At 42.2% G+C, this 19,738-nt stretch overlaps 3 protein-coding genes and 2 long non-coding RNA genes across 6 annotated transcripts in view; 3 read left to right on the forward strand and 2 right to left on the reverse strand.

Annotated features, from left to right (window-relative positions):
• Positions 1 to 1,052: 1,052 nt before the first annotated feature.
• Positions 1,053 to 7,276, reverse strand: pck1 (phosphoenolpyruvate carboxykinase 1 (soluble)). The gene is made up of 10 exons (XM_034869906.1): positions 7,155 to 7,276; positions 6,349 to 6,815; positions 5,492 to 5,676; positions 4,933 to 5,136; positions 4,140 to 4,327; positions 3,877 to 4,039; positions 3,545 to 3,769; positions 2,767 to 2,898; positions 2,507 to 2,602; positions 1,053 to 2,027 (listed from the first exon to the last, which is right to left on the reverse strand). Exons 2-10 carry the CDS (start codon positions 6,741 to 6,743, stop codon positions 1,570 to 1,572), a joined length of 2,046 nt encoding a protein of 681 aa, XP_034725797.1. The 5' UTR covers positions 6,744 to 6,815; positions 7,155 to 7,276; the 3' UTR covers positions 1,053 to 1,569.
• Positions 4,270 to 12,565, forward strand: LOC117943659. Its single transcript, XR_004656403.1, has 3 exons — positions 4,270 to 4,390; positions 7,339 to 7,343; positions 12,552 to 12,565. It is a non-coding gene; the product is annotated as an uncharacterized LOC117943659 (long non-coding RNA).
• On the forward strand, positions 5,609 to 7,336 carry LOC117943661. Its single transcript, XR_004656405.1, has 3 exons — positions 5,609 to 5,720; positions 6,843 to 6,848; positions 7,321 to 7,336. It is a non-coding gene; the product is annotated as an uncharacterized LOC117943661 (long non-coding RNA).
• Positions 12,566 to 13,945: 1,380 nt separating the features above from the next.
• LOC117943653 (HLA class II histocompatibility antigen, DQ beta 1 chain-like) lies at positions 13,946 to 18,890 on the forward strand. 2 transcript variants are annotated; one of them, XM_034869920.1, is made up of 4 exons: positions 13,946 to 14,159; positions 15,674 to 15,964; positions 17,095 to 17,370; positions 18,446 to 18,890. In XM_034869920.1, exons 1-4 carry the CDS (start codon positions 14,108 to 14,110, stop codon positions 18,583 to 18,585), a joined length of 759 nt encoding a protein of 252 aa, XP_034725811.1. In that variant the 5' UTR covers positions 13,946 to 14,107; the 3' UTR covers positions 18,586 to 18,890. The 2 variants fall into 2 exon arrangements, with proteins under 2 accessions (XP_034725811.1, XP_034725814.1); XM_034869923.1 differs by having other exon boundaries at positions 14,072 to 14,159; positions 15,680 to 15,964.
• A 756-nt stretch (positions 18,891 to 19,646) lies between these two features.
• LOC117943383 (uncharacterized protein C20orf85-like) overlaps positions 19,647 to 19,738 on the reverse strand; it is a 14,171-nt gene continuing 14,079 nt past the window's right edge. The window contains exon 5 of the mRNA XM_034869470.1: positions 19,647 to 19,736. Within this exon, the coding sequence (XP_034725361.1) occupies positions 19,647 to 19,736 (90 nt within the window). The remainder of the gene's footprint in view (positions 19,737 to 19,738) is intronic.

Consider the following 19,738-nt stretch of genomic DNA (forward strand, 5'->3'; position numbering starts at 1 on the left):
ATAGATAGATAGATAGACAGATAGATAGACAGATAGATAGATAGATGGATAGATAGATAGATGGATAGATAGATAGATGGATACTTTATTCAACCCGAAGGAAATTTTAGGCATCCTGTAGGAAAACATCCATAACACAACAAACACATATTTCACACAAACATAAGAATAAGAAATAAAAATCAAGCAAAATATGTTTGCATTTTTGGTGGATAAAATTTCCGTTGAGGCTCGCTGCCTAACCGGACCCGGCTTCATTTCTCTGGTCTACATGGTCATTTAGGAAATGTTTCAACATGAATGCACTCTCTTTTGCACACCTTAGATAGAAGTTATTATTAGTGACTTGTATCACAAACATTCAATTACTATTTGTTGCAATGATTTTTACGACAGCTTAACAGGATGTTTTGTAATTACTTTCACTCCGTGCTAAGTTGCAGCTACTCTGTGGCAGTTGTTCAGTTTTGGCTGTCTAGTTTTACACTGTAAAATCAGAAAAACTAATTAAATGCTTCTTTATCCCTCGTGTTGTCCTCGGGTCAAATTGACCCTTTTTACAGTGTTTTATATCCAAAATATGGATTTCTTTCAACCAAATTGCCCAAAAATAACATGGATAATTCCATATAACTTTTGTCAGGTAAATAGCCTTTGGATATTTTTTTTATGGTTTCCTAACAGTATCCGGACTAAACGTTGACATCTACCAATCTGTGATCCACTCAACATCCTTTGATCTTAACTATTAGTCAAAATAATTCAAAATTTCTGGCTTTTTAACTAAAAACTCATGTATAATTTGATATGAATAAGGTTTGTTGACCATGAATTCCAAGAATTGATGTAAAACCCCTTGTTAAACCAGTTTTTTTTTTTTTTTAAAAGCACCAGAAGCATAAAGAAAGTGACAAATAAATCAGAAAAAGCAACAAAAACATTGGAAAATCACAAAAAAAATGTTTATTTTCAGTTTTGACCTGGATAGACAAGTTCATGGTTAACGGGAAGAAAACACAAGAGTAAATCAAACAACAACCAGATTAAGACTGGATCTTTGAAAATATTTTTATTATTCTCTCCCATCTTCGGACGCTCAAGATTTCAACAAAACAGAACCAAAAGATGCCAACCGTGTATAAAAATAAATGAAGACAAAAGAAATAAAGACAGGAACAGAAACACGTATTTCCCCTGTGTGCAGGGGGGTCAAACAACACTGGAGCTGACCTGAACTCATAATAATTTACTATTAAATAGCAGAATCCAGACATACAGTTTAAAGAACAACGTTTTAAAGTGGCGCTGTTACAACAGCGCGTGAAATGATGAAAGCGAAACATCTCCTGCGATGAGCACAGTGAGAAATGTTTGTTAACTCAGGTTTAATAACAATTTCTACAAGTTTGTATAATTCATCTTATCACTGCCAGCAGGATTTTAGCAGAAGCATTTTGTGGATAATTAACAGGGGAAAAAAGGGGATGAGGATTTCTCGCTTATGAAAACAAATCCAATTTTTCTTTTTGAAAATCAGAGTTCTTCAGCATATATTTTTTAGCCCTCTCTTTACATCTGATTCACTCTCTGCTGCAGGAGCTCCAGCTGCCGGGCCACCTCGTTGGGCAGGTCGTCGTTCACCTGCACGGCGAGGTACTTCCTCACCTCCTCCACCTCCCTCTGCCAGAACTCCTGATCCAGGGAGAACAGCTCTGTGAGGTTCACGTCCCCCTGCAGACCCTGCAGGTTCAGGGACTCGGCGCATGGCAGGTAGCCCACGGCAGAGGGCGTGGCGCCGGCCTCGCCATTCACCCGCCTGAACATCCAGTCCAGCACGCGGATGTTGTCGCCAAAACCGGGCCATAGGAATCCGGCGGCGGGGCTCTTGCGGAACCAGTTGACGTGGAAGATCTTGGGGAGCTTGGCGCCGGGGCGGTCGGCCATGCTCAGCCAGTGAGAGAGGTACTGGCCGAAGTTGTAGCCGAAGAAGGGGCGCATGGCGAAGGGGTCGTGCATGATCACCTTGCCTGCAGAAAAGAAGGGGGTACAAAGAGGAGAGAACATTGTTTTAGTCATCTCCTGGGATATTAATCCATCCGTACACACATGGAGTGTTTGCCAGGTTCTGGGCAAGTCGCTCACACTTCTAGATTAAAAACTTAAATCTTGAAGATCTTAGTGTTGTTTAAAGGCAGCAATGGGACTTGAGTTTGAGACTCCGACTCGACTTGGAAGCTTAATTTTCAGCAAATGTTTGATGAGCTGAGCGTAACCTATAACCTACTTACGTAACAGAATACTCGAGAGAGTAGGACAACAAACATGTCATTCATTCAATAAAAACTCCATGCAACAAGGCCCGAAGTAATGAAATACTGATGGCAAAGTGTGTCGACTCTAGCTCAGAGACCTGTAAGCGTCTCTCAGGGTGACTCAGGGTAAATCTATCCAATGAATCAGATTTAAAAAAAAGAGTATTTTGTCTTTAGACAGATTAGATGCTGACCTTTGTGTTCAGCTGCAGCCGTGGCCTCCGACCTCATGGCTGCTCCAACAAACACTCCGTGTTGCCAGCTGAAAGCCTCGTATACCAGAGGGACACCTGAAAGAAAGCAGTCAGAAGTCATTATTTTCTCATGTTTCATTGCATCTTCTTCAATTCCTTTCTGCCCTGTTTCTTTTATTCACTTATATAATCTCACTGCATGCTGCATGCTATATCCTCTCCTCTCATTCTACCAGGTTTTCCACCCGGGTCCTGCTCACCTTCTGGCCTGCGGCCTCCGAAGACGATGGCCTCGATGGGGACTCCCTCTGGGGATTCCCACAGTGGATCGATGATGGGACACTGCCCGGCCGGAGTGCAGAAACGAGAGTTGGGGTGAGCACAGGGTTCGCCTAGAGAGAGAGAGAGAGAGAGAGAGAGAGAGAGAGAGAGAGAGGTAAGCATTATTTCACAAGATTGTTTCCTGACTCTCACAGTGAGTGATGTTCTCTAGTTTTCATCATCATCGTTTTAGTAATTTGTTGCCCTTTTAAATACGCCTCTGATCATCCTACTTATGAAATGTGCTCTCTTCAATAAACTTGAGAAAAAAAATCAGTTATTGTTGAGTAATTGATGATTGTTGAGTGTTAAGTGCACCTCATTAGCCGGTGCATGCTCATTAGCCGGTTATTCCTGTTTCCATTGACAGTAAAAAAGCTTTTTGCACCCGTTCAGTTTGCTCCAGTGATGACAATTTGAATTTTGGTTTTGGAAATTTAAATGCCTGCTAATTGAAAAACAAAACACTGACAGAAAACATACTTTTTCCAAATTTCCCTGACATTTGATTGACAGGATGCCACTTCCACAGAGTGGATCAGTTGCATGCAAAAGACACGACTACAGTCAAGTTATGCTAGATTATTACTGAAATCTATTTCCTGCATCCAGTGCACTATATTTCACATCCTGCTTGTTGACATTAAAGTTGACTTTCCTTTTCTTGCCTTCACAATTTGCATTGCCGCTTTAGAAAATAAGTAAAGAGACTCCTACCATCCTGCGAGCTCCAGGGTTTGTTCTTCCAGGAGGTGATGGTGACGCCGTCGGGCAGCGACCGGTCCATTCCCTCCCAGTACACACCGCCGTCGCTGGTCTCTGCAACGTTGGTGAAAACGGTGTTCCTGGTGATTGTCTCCATGGCGTTGGGGTTGGTGTTGACTGAGGTGCCAGGTGCAACTCCAAAAAAGCCATTCTCAGGGTTGATTGCACGCAGGTTGCCTAGAGACAGGGACAGGGAACAAAGAAGAGGAAAATGTAAATGAATGAATAATAGAACAGAGTTAGTTTCTAGTAAACATCCAACTTCCAAGTCTCGAGTCCCTCACCTTGGTTGTCAAACTTCATCCAGGCGATGTCGTCTCCCACACACTCGACCTTCCAGCCGGGCAGCGTGGGACAGAGCATGGCCAGGTTGGTCTTCCCGCAGGCACTGGGGAAGGCTGCTGCCATGTACTTCTTGTCCCCGGCAGGGTTGGTGACGCCGAGGATCTGAGCGGGAGACGCATTTGGTCAGATTGTTGGAGAGAGTCTCCATGATATATTGTTATTTACATGTTGTATGATATGGTTTTTTCTTTAGATTTTTTACCAGCATGTGCTCTGCCAGCCAACCCTCCTCTTTGGCGATACGTGAGGCAATGCGCAAAGCAAAGCACTTCTTCCCCAGCAGGGAGTTTCCTCCGTAGCCGCTACCGAACGAGACGATCTGCCGGCGGTCCGGGATGTGGGCGACTAACGTCTGCTCGGGGTTACAGGGCCAGTTGTTCACCAAGGGCTCTAAAAGACAAATTTGTTTCCTTGAGTCAGTGGACAGCATGAGTTTGGAGGATGGAAGAAAATGTTACTAAAGTACAACTGAACACAGGAACCATTAGCACCTGGCTGGTCATTATAAGGATGTAGCATCAGTATTTGTAGTTGTAACAGTAGTAGTAACAGGAATTAGCAGACCCAAAGGGAATCTGCAACTTAAAATAAAATAGCATAGCTGTTAGATGGAGCGTGCCCATCATAGGTTTGGGCTGAGCCTACGGGGGTTTACGAGGTCTGGCTCTGCCCCTGATTCTGAGATCATTGTTTTAATTCTTTAATTTGTTTAAAATTCTGCGGGAGATTCTGTGTGCTCCTGTTTATGACAGCATCAGAATCAGTCCTAGTAAAATAAGTTGTTACTGTGATTTTACCATTTATTAAAACTAGTATCAGTGGCAGCGGTAGTAGCATTACGGGTACTAAAAGAGTAAAGTACGTATTAGCACTAAAAGTGATTGCAATACTGGAAGTACAACAGAAGTACCAGTCCTTTAGTAGTTATTGAAGTGTTCATCATTGCCTTAGTGTTGCTGAATGACAGAAAAATGAGTTGATGTTTGTTGACGTACTTTTGAGCGGCAGAGGACAGCCGACAGAGTGCAGACAGCGGACAAAGTCGCCGGTTCCCAGAGCGGACAGCACAGCCGTCCCCATACGTGTCATCACCCTCATACTGGCCACCACGTAGGGAGAGTCTGTCAGCTCCACCCCGATCTTAGACAGGGGGGACCCTACCGGACCCATGCTGAAGGGAATCACATACATGGTACGGCCTGAGGAGAGAGAGTCAGAGATTGTCAACATTTTTAACCCTAGTGTTGTCCTCCTGGGTCAAAAACAGACAAAACTTTGACATTTTTGTCCCTTTTTCAGACTTTTGTACATAAACAGTGACAATAGTCACCCAATAGGATCTAGAGAATAATGCAACATAAGTTAAATTTCACTAGATTATACTTTGTGTATGTGACATATTAAGAATAAAGTGTTGTTATAACTGACTATTGCCAAAACAGGCAGACCTGTTGTTATTCATAATACTTTCTTATTGCATTTGCTCATCCTGTTTGGGTAAAACTGTCTAGATCCAATGGGCTTAAGCGATTCTAACTTTATTCTCTGTGGTACCTTTCATGCAGCCGGGGAAGCGCTGATCCATCGCCTTGTCGAATTCTTCCGGGGACATCCAGCGGCCCAGCTGGCTGACCCCGCCACCCAGCGGCGTGGGCACCGTGTCCCTCTGGTCCCGGGTGACAATCACAGTCTTACTCTCCACACGAGCCACGTCCCTCGGGTCGGTCCTGGCCAACCAGCTGCAGGAAGAGGAAGAGGAGGAAGGAGGAAATGGAGGTAGGAAGTGGACAAGGGAGAGGAGCATTGAAGGGAAATAATTTAAATCCATTTTTAGCATTTCTTTTTTTTTCACAGTAATGGAATAAGTTTGTTTTCGGTAAACAGGAGGCTGCACGATCTTTGCTTGTTGAACTTGGACTTGTTAAACCTGAAGCAGTGCTCACTGAGGATGTTTGTCGTCTGCTGCTACGCCGGTGTAATCTAACCAAGTGAGCTGGACTTACTGGTTTGTCAGAATGTGGACCTGTTGCAAAAGTGTTTTTAATTTCATCAGCTGCTGATGACTAACTGAGAAACATTGTCTTTAACAACATGACTGCAATCTGCCAATGGCATTGGGTTACCGCTGTCTTGGTTACAGAGACCAGATTGGGAGTCAAGTCATCAGTAGATTTTTGGGCATTTCAGGCCTTTTTTTGACAGGACAGTTGAAGACGTGAAGACATGCAGCAAAGGGCTGCAGGTTGGAGTCGAACCCAAGGAGTAAACCTCTATATATGGATGCTCGCTCCATCTTAACTGTGCTATCTGGACACCCAAAACGTTAAATTAAAGCACTTGTCCTGTGATAAAAACACAACATTTCTAACTGCTGCCACTCCAGAAACCATGCACCAGCCCAGCCAACCTACCAGTTCTCATATTTGGTAAGCTTCTTGATCATCCCCTGCTCCTCCAGCTGAGTCAGGATGGCACGGTTCTCCTCATCAGAGCCGTCGCAGATGTGGAGGGAGTCGGGCTGGCACAGACTCACGTTGGCATCCACAAACTCCTTGACGGCCGGGCTGAGGGCACTCACATCGCCCTGCAGGATCCTGGGACCGGTCTGTTTCTGGGACTGAAGCTGAGGAGGCATGGCAGAGGAGTCCGGAGAGCGAGCCGATTGACGGAGAAAGACAAGAGGAAGTCTGGGAGTGGACCTGGCCTTCGAGAGAAGATTTAGGTGGGGGCAGTCAAACAAAGGTAGAAGTACAATGGACAAAAAGAGGACACGAGAAAAGCATAAGCACGAAAAATATATAAGCATGAGGGGTGAAGAAGTGTGGGGAAGAAGGTAATAAAGTGGAGCAAGAAGAGGCAAAGAAAGGAGGGAACAAATCAGAGATCAAAGTAAAAATAAAGGAAGGGTAAAGTGATGGGGAAAAAGATGACAAAAGAGAGAAAGATTAGAAGATAATCACACACTTTAAAAATGTCCTTCAGTTAACACAATTTCCCATTAGATTTCCCTTAGTTAATACAGTTTTGCATAAGAAACACACATTTCAAGAAACTGCTGTAACTCCTCCAGCTCAGACAGACTCTGGGTGATCATTCCTATGCAACCCCCCCCCCCCCCCCCCCCCCCCCCCCCCCCCCCCCCCCATACTCATCCATATGCCCTTACATCCCAATGCCTCCTCACAAGCTGAGTTTAAAAGAAAGAGCATCAGTTTACCTTCAGTAGTGTGTTTGCAGCAGAGAGCCTTTAGCTTGGCTTCATCAGTTGAGGTGTCTCTGTTGGCGGTTTGTCAGAGGAGTCAGAACTGTTTCTCCTTCTGGGTCAGTTGTATCTGTTGTGAAGAGGGTTGCTTCCTTTTATACCCTGGGATGTCCCAAAAGAGGAGGAGGAGGAGGAGGAGGGTGTGTCTGAGGAGGCTCGTCCTTTGAGTTTTTTGCCTGAACCTGTTGTTCCCTGCAGATCTGAAAAAAACAGTGCTACGTTCCGCCGGTGAATGATTAATCAGCAACGAGAGGCAACGTCGTAACCGGTTCCATCTGCACCCGGCCAAACACTGATAGCTGGAAGTTGACACAAATCCGGCACTATTTCTCCCCCTAACACACTCATTCCTGAAAAGGGAAAGCCAAGGGTGATCACGTCTGGGTGTGTGTACAGTTCGTTCGTTTCCTCACTCGAATTTTCTTTTCGTTTCAAAAGGCCATGCAACAATGAAGTGTGATGTGTTCAGAAATGACCCCGGGATTACGTTCCTCGGGTGTGAAAGAAATTCTGCTAAATCAATTGACTTCAAGTTCATTAACTCTTATGGATTTCTTTACTCTTAAAATTATTTTAAATTACAGCACGGTGGCCCAATGGTTAGCACTGTAGCCTCACAGCAAGAAGGTTCTGGGCTTGAATCCAGGTCGGTCCGGGCTTTTCTGTGTGGAGTTTGTATGTTCTCACTAGGATGGCTTAAAAGCAGAGAAGAAATTTGGTAAATGTACGTGACAATAAAGTACCTTTTGTCTTTCAGCTCAGGTAACCCGAAGAGCTCTGATTTGATCTGGCAAACAATATAAAGTTTCTCCATCTCTCTCTCTCTCTCTCTCTCTCTCTCTCTCTCTCTCTCTCTCTCTCTCTGACTCTCCCTCTGTGTGGTAACTTTCTGTCCTCTTGCAGCAGCTGCTGTTGAGCTTTGACCCACATTATTAAGTGATGCAATACCAGAGTTCATATCATCAGGCCGGTGTGTGTGACGTGGGAAGCGCCTCTGCTTGCTTTCTTTGTATTGGCTGACAGACGGGGGCTTGCCTTTGTGTGGTTGAGAATATGTGTGTGTGTGTGTGTGTGTGTGTGTGTGTGTGTGTGTGTGTGTGTGTGTGTCCATCCATCCATGCTTATGTGCAGGCCTGTGTGCAGGCCTGTGTGTGTGTGTGTGTGTGTGTGTGTGTGTGCCTCTATGCGTGTGTGTAGCTGTTGGACTCTCTAAACAAAGACAGACACATTAAGCCATTAAGGTGAAAGTGCTGAGAGCTGCAATAAAGTTAAAAGTTTTAAAAGAAGTAGAGGGGTTTGGAAGACTCAATGCAGACGTTACGTTAGAGAATCTGCTTTACACCTGCAAGTGCAGTATATGCAAATGATCATGTGATATGCATTTGTCTTTAATAGAGAGTCACAGTCACACCCTTCTCCTTCCTTTCTGTCTTTTCAAAAAACTATGAATGGGAGTCAATGAGAGATAATAATTATTTGTTGGTGTGGTTCGAATTGTGCCATGCATTTCATGAATGATGTGTGTAAAAATTAAAAGATACTTTTACACATCAAGAGATAAACGACTTGAAGTAAAGAAGTTGAACAACGTTAGGTTTTGTGTGAGATCTCTTAGTGAACTACATCTCTCTTCTTGAACGACATCCATCACCAGAGAAGTATGGACGTCCCCAATGTCTTCTTCCAAGACGAAGGCAGAAGTATCAAAAGAGTTGAAGTCCACTATAAATCAGATCGTGTTGAGCGCTGCAGCTACTCGAAGGCCGTGGAGGGGAAATGTGTTGACGTCAGGTAAGCGACTTGGACCGGCAGTCCGTCTAATTACGTATTCTTGACGTGCCAAATTTTTTTTTAACTTTAAAAACATCCTATGTTTAATCCAAGGGACAAGTCGATCAGGACCAGAAAATGGTTTGTCTTTAGCCGTTGACCACCCCCAATTTTTTTCTTCAAAGATAAGTCCCAAACGGAAGGGGCGGGACTTCAGCTCTCTATAGTGGGGCAGCTATGGCTCAGGTGGTAGAGTCAATTCAATTCAATTCAATTTTATTTATAGTATCAATTCATAACAAGAGTTATCTCAAGACACTATACAGATAGACCACACTCCAGAATTTACAAGGACCCAACAGTTCTAGTAGTCTCCTCCAGAACAAGCAACAGTGCGACAGTGGCGAGGAAAAACTTCCTTTTAGGCAGAAACCTCGGTCAGACCCAGGCTCTTGGTAGGCGGTGTCTGACGCCCGGTTGGGGTTAGAATGAAGAGTGGCAATAACAAAAATAGAAAAAATTAGTAGTCTGTAGCAGTTCTTTGTAGTAGTTCATGGCATAGCAGGACGCTGTGCAGCATTACAAGGCACAGCAGGACGTAGCAGGGCATTGCAGTGTAGCAGTTGAACATGGCATAACAGAACATGGAGCGGGACCAAGGCGACAGCTGCTACCATGATTTTGGAGCCTCTCTGATCCAAGGGAACATTCTGGGGGAAAAGAACATAAGGACTCCGGGGAATGACTCCCCAGAGCTAGGTTAGTAACAAGCATTTCTGGGACATGGATGCACTTAAATGAAAAGATGGAAAGATAGAGGAGAGAGGAGCTCAGAGTATCAAAATAAGTCTCCAGTTGTCTAAAACTATTATTACAGCAAAACCAAGAGAGACAAGGTAAAGAGAGCTCCAGCCCAGGAGTCAGTGGTCGTCCACCAATGGGAAGGTTGGTGGTTCCATTCCTGGCCCTTGCAGTCTACATTTCAATGTGTCCTTGATCAAGACATAGAACCCTGAATCGGTCCTGGTGCTAAGGTCTGCGGTAACCTCGGCCACCAGTGTATGAAGTCGTTAAGACTAGAAAAGGGCTTCTAAAACGTAAGAAACTTCCTTCTCTGCAGTATGCCACTAAGTAAGGTCAGTGACACATCGCAGTATAATCAAAAAGAATTTCAAATTCTTGCAAAACTGCAACTTTAAATTTCTGAGTGAAAGTAAAGCGGCCTTTGGCGTACTCTTGGGTTTAGTGAACTCTGATGTTCTTCATCAGTGTTTCTGGAGTGACGACAGCAGCAGGTACAGCAGGTTCAGCCTTGGTCCGAACAGGGCAATGCGTGATCCAGACTCTACAGCAAATAGAAGAAGAGGTTAAAGTACCAAGTACACTGATGTAAAACCATTTGCCTGATAACAATGCAGAGTCTTTGTCATGATGTAATACATTGTAATATGTTTATTGTCTGACAATCTGGACATTGGCACAAGCATTAAAAGTGGAATATACCCATTCCCAAAGTTAGTAGAAATGCAGTAAACTATTTAAAAAAATGTAAATGTGTTAAGTGAAGGATCTAAGTATTTCTGCCACTCTGTGTTTTGTTGTATAGTGTAAAATAAAGTGCAACCACACTAACGTGTAATAATCATCTTCCGGGCCTGGAAACGTTCAAGAACACTGCTAAAAATCTCTAAATGTTGTGCATTTTAAAGCTATTTTGGAAACTTTTAGCGTGCGGACTAGACCTACTCTATCTGTAGAGTGTCTTGAGATAACTGTTGTCATGATTTGATACTATCAACAAAATTTAATTTGATTTCAATTTAATTGAATTGACTAAATTAATCTGTTCATCGGCTGTTTCCTTTAAATGTTTCATTGGATTTTATAGGAAAGCTGCACTGACTTTTTGGCATGAAGGTGTGCAAACAGGGGGCATTAAAAAATAAGTCTGGTAACACAGGGAAAAAAGAGAAGGGTATTTATGCAGAGCATAAATCATTCATATTATTCTGCTAGAATACAGTATAAACAGTATATTATACAGTATATATTGTAATCTAGGTGTTTTCAAATTGTGAATTTGATTGGAATTATCAGAGATAGAAGAAATGAGAGCTATGCACAGGACAGAGAAGCCGCCATCTTGTTTATCACTATCACTATCACTCCTGGTTTTTGCTAGAAACATTAATGTATTAAAAATTCCTAATCGTTTGTATAGTTGAAGATGACGTAGTATTAAGCGCGATAACGGTTGCGGGTAATATGAATGTCCGGAAAAAAACACAGGAGAACGGGGTTGGTGTCCCGCATGTCCCGTTTCCTAAACCTAGATTTTGTACTTTTTATGTATCAGATTATTTACATATATACTAATATGTTGTAATATTTGACTTTAGCATATTCAGTGCTCATGAATTTAGTGTAATACAGGGTTTTTCCTGCCATTGTAATGCTAAGGTGCAGCACCAGATCTAATGATTACAGTTGGACTTCATTATCAAGTTTTATCTTGAAAGCTTTTTGAGTGTTATTTATTTATGATCTGATCTTGCTTTTTAGGACACAAATATGGACCCATTAATAACGGTCCTAAATTACGTTGAAAAGAGACGCAAAACTACCACAAAGGGAAGCAAATGTTGCAACAACAGCTGTGTGTATCTCCCCTTCCCTTGTCCTGGCCTAAGAGTCGATCATGATTTTTAGAAACAAAGAAAGGTTTCATTTGGTCTTTTTCAAAAAGACAAGAAGATCAGAGAGCAGTAGGAAAGTCTGACTCCTGATGAAGGCATGAAAAGAACCGATTTCTTTGATTAGAGCGCCACCATGTGTCTCTTTAGTATGATGCAATCCACACTAGAGACTGGACAGACTAACTGTATTTTAACAAAACATATGCAGGGGAAAGACAGAGAAGATCTGATGGTTTTCTGATGAGAAACTAAGTTTGGAAAAGAGTAGCAACATTTGCATCATTTACTACTGTAAACAGTAGATTATGGCGAGCACAGCGAGGCCAATGTTTGGCAGCAATGGAGAAGCACAAAACTTAGAATAACTCACTCAAAGGAACTAAGATTTGTTAACACCAGGAAAGAAACCTTGGACTAATAGAGGGACAAAAGGGATTTGCTGTTTGTATTAACTTCAAATGATGTACCCACGGTTCATGTAGGCTACTGACGGTTCAGTGTCTTTTTTAGTCTTTCGATACGGCATTTTAGGCCTTTAATTGCGGGGGGGGGGGCGCAGGCTCAACAAGTTGACCAGGGCAACTTGGGCACCAGGGCACCCCTGTTTTTTCTCGTCGGGTTCCCTGGCAGGAGCCTACAAAAGCTCCAGCATATTCAAAATTGTGCTGCCCGGGTCCTGATGAGGAGGCGCAAATATGATCACATCACCCCGGCCCTGAAATCCCTCCACTGGCTGCCCATTAAACACAGACTTCAATACAAAATCTGTCTCTTCCTACCTCAGTGAACTCCTCACCCCACACACCACCTCACGAAACCTCCGCTCCTCCATCTCCACCTAACGCCTGCTCCAACCAAGGACTAAACTGTCTACCATGGGGGACAGGGCCTTCCAGGCAGTCCCCCCACGGCTCTGGAATACACTCCCAGAGACCCTATAGGAGCTCCAAAAACTGTGGAGATTTTTAAGAAGAGCCTGAGGACACTCTTATTTCAAAAGGCCTTTTTTTAACATTCATTGTTTTAATTTTAGTTTATGGTGTTTTATTATTCCTTCTTGATTTTATTATATTCTGGAAAATGTTTTTAATGTTTAATGTTTTTTTCTACAAATGTAGCACTTTGAGATTTCTTTTTGAAATGTAAAGGGCATTATAAATAAAAATGTATTATTATTATAAAATGTATTATTCTTTAATGGGTTGATATTGATTTCCACTAAAAAACGAAACAAATGTCATTAAAAGAAAGAAGGTTCACAGTAGGAGTCAAGCCTCAGCAGCTGAGCTCTGCTACTTTCGTTCTCTTGTGGTGTTTGGTTTCGGCTTCCTGTGTGAAGTGTGTGTGTGTGTGACACTTCTTTCAGGATCCAAACTTTTTGAACTTGTTCACGAACATTGTGATTCATGTTAAGATGACCAGAGTTTGTGTTAACTGGCCTTTTAATCACCCCACGGTGCTTAACACATAATAAAACATTTTAATGGCCACGTGGGGATATTGTTTTTTTTTTTTCATGGTTTGGGTGAATGCTCAATTCTTATTGGCTGCAGGGTGTCGATAAAAAGTGTTATATGACACCTTCTAAAGGAGTTCCAGTGTTCATAGTTCTGAATGAATTTGCTACGTTAAATCAAAACGGAAATGTGAATTGGTAATTGGTAATTTATTCAACGTTACACTGCCCCTCCGAACTGACCTTGTGTCACACCGAATAACGTTATCACACATCCCGTTCGCTGTTCAGGTCGCTACCTCGGCCGACAGTAACGTTACACATTGAGGATGAAATTGTTCGTAAAAGTCGACATGGCTGGATAGCTAGCTTTTCTTGTTGTCCAACATGCTGTAAAGTAATGTTTTACTGATTGTATACAACGTTATTGACTTTGAATCTTGCTAGCATAGCGATAGCTTCTGGCTCATGGCTGAGCTGAAGGGTTCTACGAGCTAAGCGGACTGAGAAAATATCCCGTTGCTAAGGGTGGCAAGTCGGATCTACGGTCCTTCCTATTTCCTGGAGGAGCGAACAACGTTTGCATTGCCTAAAAACCTTACAGGATGGGAAAGATTGTTCCAGGTATTAGTCAAACCCTCAGGCTTAACCAGAGAAACAGAGTTATTGTTGTGAAAACCTTTATATTTTAATTGCCCTTCGAGGTGCCCATTGTCGTACTTAAACAGATTAAATAGATTGGCTTTTCTTTTTTTTATAAGCATTTACTCAAGAAAGAAAGTTTCCTAATTGGGTTATTGGGGATGTTCTTTCAAAATGCACTTACCGGTGCAAGTGGGTGGTTTATAATAAGAAAAGGTTGGACTAAACTACGTGCTTAACGGATCACTTTGAGTGGTTCCAGTATTCAAAAGAGAAGGATCGTTTGCTGACTGCACAGAAGGGGTTGAGAATCCACTGCAACATGGTCTTAGTGTGGATTCAACATGAAATACTTCATGTACCTGCTCTTTCTGTGTCTTTTCTCTCGGCCTGGGGGTGAGTACTTCTACTTTTTGTCAATTTTTATGATTGTTTTGTGTAAGCGTTAGGGCCACACAGCATGTCGGGGTTGAATTATTGATGTTGATGTGTCAGAAAGTCCAATCTTTAATAGATAGAAGCTTTGTATCCATTACTGTATGTCTCAAGCCCTTTTAATACCAAATAGCCTACACACATACCATGTAGCTTACATGTATGTTTGGGAACTGAAGTATTTACTGTTAGTTTACCGCTAACTGTAAAGTTTACTGAAAATAAGTGACCAACTGTGGGGTGGCACATGCACTGTAATATAAGAGTCTTTAGTTTAAATAAGTTCCAGCAGACAAAGCATTCAAAAGCTGCCTTAACTTTTGTACATCAGTAATAATAATCCCACAATGTAATAGAACCCTCTTTCTGTGACTATTGAGTACTTTTACATCTGATACTTTTAGTTGTACTTTTTTTCCTGAATTTATTAACTAAAATTATGAATGCCAGACCTGTAATTGCAGTATTTTTATAGTGTAGTGTCACTGCTTATGCCCCATTTATCCCCTTTATCCCAAATGCACTGTGGAGCATTGGGGTTTTAAAAAATCACAATTATACTTAAACATTGTAGATGTTGTCAGTATCTTTGTAAATTGAGTGTGTCTAACTTCTGCTTTTTTATTTTCGTATCCTCCTATGATCTGAATGAGGAACTTGCGCTTCATAGCAACTCTGTTCTGGTTTAAACATTAGTCCAGTGCGCACAAAAACTTTGCGTACTCTAAGTTCTCTTTCTGTCTTATCAAAATTTCATGACAATCTATCACAATAGAGCCTTAAAAAGAGCCTTTTAGGGTGCCCTTTAAGTGGAGAAAACATGATGTCCTTCCAGTGTAGAAAACATTATAAAATGCCTGAAGGTTGTCCTTCCAGTGGAGGAAAACTGATCAAGACTTGTTAGGGTGTTTTTCACATCAGGAAACATGATAAACTTCCCTAAGGGTGCACTTCCAGTGGAGAAAATATGATTTTTATACTACTTAAAGCTTTAGTGCGTACATTTTTAACATTAATGAACATCCATTACATTTAAGACATTGCCAAATGAGTTGTTTTAAAGCTAATTTAGACCATCAGCTCCACACAACTCTCTCTGTATTTCTCAGTATGACTACGTTAAGAATATTGTGGCATCGGGCACCCAGATAGCTCAGTTGGTAGAGCGGGTGCCCATGTATAGAAGTTTACTCCTCGACGCAGCCTGCCTGGGGTTCGAATCCAGCCTGCGGCCCTTTGCTGCATGTCACTCCCCCTCTCACAACTTCAGCTGTCCTGTCCATTAAAGGCCTGAAATGCCTCAAAAAATAGTCTTTAAAAAAAAAAAGAATATTGTGGCATCTGTGATGTGGATGTACAGGGTTGACAGGGCGACAGAAACAACGCGCTATGGCTTTAAGCATTGTTTGGGCATGTAAACTAGCCCATTTCAAATACTGCTATAATATAAATAATGCTCCTTCTTTACTTTTCAGAATGTGATGCTGATGGAAATGGATACTTCATGTATGCAGACTTCTGGTGTGCCGTGTACTCCAGAGACCGGGAGCAGGTGGAATATCTGGTCGACTGGTATTTTAACAAAGAGTTTACGATGCAGTACAACAGCACCGTGGGGTGCTGGGTGGGCTTCACTCCGGCTGGATTAGTGTCTGCGTCTATGTTAAATGAAGACATGCATGATCGTCTGCAGAGGAAAGTGGAAAAAGAATTGATATGTGTCAACAATGTCGATTTGATGTTTAACACAACTGAGGAGAACATGGGTAAATATTCAAACACTCAATACATGATCTATGTTCGGTCTCGTGTGTGTGTGTGTGTGTGTGTGTGTGTGTGTGTGTGTGTGTGTGTGTGTGTGTGTGTGTGTGTGTGTGCGTGTGTGTTTGTGTGTGTGTGTGTGTGTGTGTGTGTGTGTGTGTGTTTAATACACAGAGCTTATGTCAGGATGGTTAGTCTAGCTAAGCACTTCACTTTGTTCTAGCAAGCAGGGAGCTCTCTTTGCGCCACTCTGTCAGCTCCACAAAATCCATGCTGTATATTTTACAAATATTAGTTGTCTAGATCAGAGGGTTCAATGAGGCAAGCATGGAGGAATTAAAGACTATTTCTACTGGACATCCTGCTGGCCAGTGTGCAGGAATCACACAGTTAGCTGGTTGGCCTCTAGGCCTCCATTTTAACCAGGAGCTGGGGGGGTCCTTTCCCGAGACTTGGCTGAAAACTGGAGTGATGGCACCATTTAACACCAGGGTAACTCTTCTTCTGTGTGCCAATCTGACGGCAACACTCTGCTGTGTGATGAATCATGCATGTATTTAAGGGAGATGATCACATAAAATTGAATTGTTGATTGACAGCTAGCCTGACTCTGTCCAAAAGTAAAACATACACCAACACCTTTAAAATCCATTTATTAACACATTGTATCTTCTTAATTTAAATCATACGCAAAGTAACTGCAAAAACAAGATTAAAGGATCAAGAGAAGCTATGAGTAGGAACTATTTCTTAATAAACAGCCCTTTATCCATCCGCCTAGGACTCAACTGCAGTAACTCAGGCTCTGTGTACAATAACTTGCCAGATTGGTGAGCACAGGTATAATATTCAGGCTTTTTCTTTTAGCATAATGCTACCAGACCTGGCCACCTCACTGTGACGACACAATCACCATTAACCGTGATATAGTCCCTGCACATAACTCTCCTCAGAAAACTACTTAACAAAGGAAATACATTGTCTTTGTTTGGGAGCTTTAGAGTTTTCTTTTTCACTTTGGACAAAGCCTGGTTGGCTGTTTTTCCCTGTTATTCAGTCTTTATGCTAAGCTAGGATAACCAAACCCTATGCATGTGCAACTTTCCAGTAAAACCTCTTCACTTTCTGATCTCAGCTGAACCCAGCATCACTCTTGTGGAGACCACCAGTTCCAGTAACAAGACCATGCTGGCGTGCAGCGCATATGACTTTTACCCCAAATACATCAGGGTGACGTGGTACCGGAACGGACAGGAAGTGACCTCGGGTGTGACCTTCAGCGAGGTGATGACAAACGGAGACTGGACCCATCAGGTCCACTATTACCTGGAGTACACACCTGGCTGGCAGGACAGGGTCCGCTGCATGGTGGAGCATGTCAGCCTCAAGAAGCCCAAGATTTATGACTGGGGTGAGGATGGAGCTACATTTATATTATATGAATAATTTGAAATCACAGAGGTTTCTGCAGCGTTGAAACCACGGTTGAAGCGCCTCGCCGAACGTTACCAGTCCAGTCTGTGATTATCCATCAACGTACTTTTGTAGGAACTTTACAACATTATAATGTAAAATAGTTCATTTTAGTCTAAATAATTCCTAATTTCTGCTTTTCTAACTCAAACATTAGGTATAATTTCCTATAAGGGAGGTTGATGACCATAAATTCCAAAAATAACTGTAAACTAAAGTTAATAAGTCAGTGTTACGTGGTGTTGAAAACATAAAAAAAGACGCAAAAATTTAAATAAAACGTGAGAAGTGTTGAAAAAAGGGACAAAAACATGAGAAAAACTTAAAAACATCGATTGAAAGCGTCAACAAAAGTGTTGATTTTCAATTTTGACGGGAAGACAACACGAGGGTTAAGTCACTACCTATCGCTGAATGAGGTAACGGGGATCGAGCCAGTGGGAATATCCCAAGCGGGTCCCAGGTACCATCATCACCCAGCAGTTGTTGCTCTGCCAGAGAGCTATTATATAGATTTAGATTAGATTAGATAATACTTTATTCATCCCACAGCGGGGACATGTCCTTGTTAAAGCAGCATTTTCTTCAATAAAAGCTAAACAAACAAACAAACAAGTAAACACACAAGAAAGACAGGCAAACAACAGACAATGAGCAGAAGATAGACTGAAAGTAAAGTGGGGTCAAATTAAGGTATATAGCCACACAAGACGCTCTTCGATTTATTTGTCTATGAATACTGCTTTTTCCAGTCTTTGCTTGCCCTGCGAATATGCGTTTGCTAGAGCCAAACAAACCTTACCACAGAAAATGAAACTTCAAAAACAAGTGACAGTGAACGTGACAGTGATGTCCAAAAAACACACCTGCAATTACCGGTTATCGCCAAGCCGCCAAAGAGAGCAAAACAAAGATCTTCAAGAATGTAACCTAGGTGCAGCATGATTTTTTCATCATCAGGAATTGTGTCTTCTGCACATATGTTAGACATTTCTGTTGTGCTTTTGTTGCAGATTCGTCCGTGAGTCAGTCTGAGACAAGCCACCTGATTGGTGCAGTGTCCGCCCTGCTGTTGGGAGCAGTGTTACTGTCCTCGGGACTGATCCACTACAAGAGGAAAAGTTCTGATCCACGATTTTCAAACACTTTATAATCCAGTAATAATTACCCTGTTAAATCAGCCATCCACTAGCATATTTTCAACCTGGACCTCATTTTCCACGCATTTGAAAATGAATGAAAGCTTTATCTACACGGCACATTTCATACAAACAGCTGCTATGTAGATAAACCGGCTTTATCTACACAGCACATTTCATGCAAATCAACGTCTGAGTGATTTGGATCTTGTCCGAAGCTCATTAAAATCAATGAAGACAAAAAAGTCCAGGGTGCTCAGGGACTTCAGTCAGATGTTTGAAGGTGCTCTTTGGGGTTGGTAATTCAATTAAGTGTAGAAAAAAAGGGAAATCCAAGGCACTCTTTTTCAAAATTATTTAAAATGCCTTCATTTTACCGGGCATAGGGAGAAGTAACCCATGCATAACAGCACAGATAGCCTCTTTCAGGGTGTGTAGGCTAATTGGAAACACCGGAGTGACATGATGAGTAAAGCTAAAGCTAAAACAATCCACTAAGTGGTTGGCTGTGAATGTTCACATGCAGGAAAACGAAAACCAGTTCACTATGTTCACTAGGCTACATCGTAAATATCCACGTAGGCCTACAGAGAGAGTCCACTAAGTGGCTACATTGCAAATCAAGCCCAAAAACATACACACAGAGAAAATGATCACAAGAAAGGACTGAAATCTCTTGCTTTATTTAACCCAGGGTACACCGTGGCCTGTAAATCACACACTGTGTGTAAAACGCTTCTCTCTGTAAAAGTTATTTTAAACCTTGAACGTTCATTTTGATCGTTTCTAAACCGTCAGCCATTAGGCCTTCTTGATTACTGTTATGCACATTTTGGAAGTGTTTTGCCATAACATGATCCAAATGGGCTTTTCTAACGGCATCTTTGTGTATCGGATACTCTGGGCCAGGTCTACGTCCATTTGCAAATGTAGCGGCACGCTGTGATACATAAGCTTACGTCGCATTCACCAAACTCCAGTTCATCGGGTAATCAGAGCCTTTCTCTGCGCGTTATATCGTAAATTGCCCACATTTAAAAGCGCAATTAAATGGGCAATGTCAAAAGAATCTTCCTTAATAAGTGTTACACCGGTGTAACACCAAATTCTGTGACCACCGTATCTTGTGACTGTAGGGGGCGCTGTTGCCACTGTGCAGGTTGAGCT

The sequence above is a fragment of the Etheostoma cragini genome, chromosome 4 (genome assembly GCF_013103735.1).
Source record: "Etheostoma cragini isolate CJK2018 chromosome 4, CSU_Ecrag_1.0, whole genome shotgun sequence".
In the NCBI taxonomy this organism is placed as follows: domain Eukaryota; kingdom Metazoa; phylum Chordata; class Actinopteri; order Perciformes; family Percidae; genus Etheostoma; species Etheostoma cragini.

What these genes read in the sequence shown, in the direction of transcription:
- pck1 (XM_034869906.1), bottom strand. Translation starts at nt 6,743, where the DNA reads ATGCTTATATATTTTTCGTGCTTATGCTTTTCTCGTGTCCTCTTTTTG. An exon ending in CTTACCAAATATGAGAACTG is followed by an intron (nt 5,677 to 6,348) that starts GTAGGTTGGCTG and finishes CTCTTCCTGCAG; the next exon opens with CTGGTTGGCCAGGACCGACC. An exon ending in CTTCCCCGGCTGCATGAAAG is followed by an intron (nt 5,137 to 5,491) that starts GTACCACAGAGA and finishes CTCTCTCCTCAG; the next exon opens with GCCGTACCATGTATGTGATT.
- LOC117943653 (XM_034869920.1), top strand. Translation starts at nt 14,108, where the DNA reads ATGAAATACTTCATGTACCTGCTCTTTCTGTGTCTTTTCTCTCGGCCT. An exon ending in CACAACTGAGGAGAACATGG is followed by an intron (nt 15,965 to 17,094) that starts GTAAATATTCAA and finishes TTCTGATCTCAG; the next exon opens with CTGAACCCAGCATCACTCTT. An exon ending in GCCCAAGATTTATGACTGGG is followed by an intron (nt 17,371 to 18,445) that starts GTGAGGATGGAG and finishes CTTTTGTTGCAG; the next exon opens with ATTCGTCCGTGAGTCAGTCT.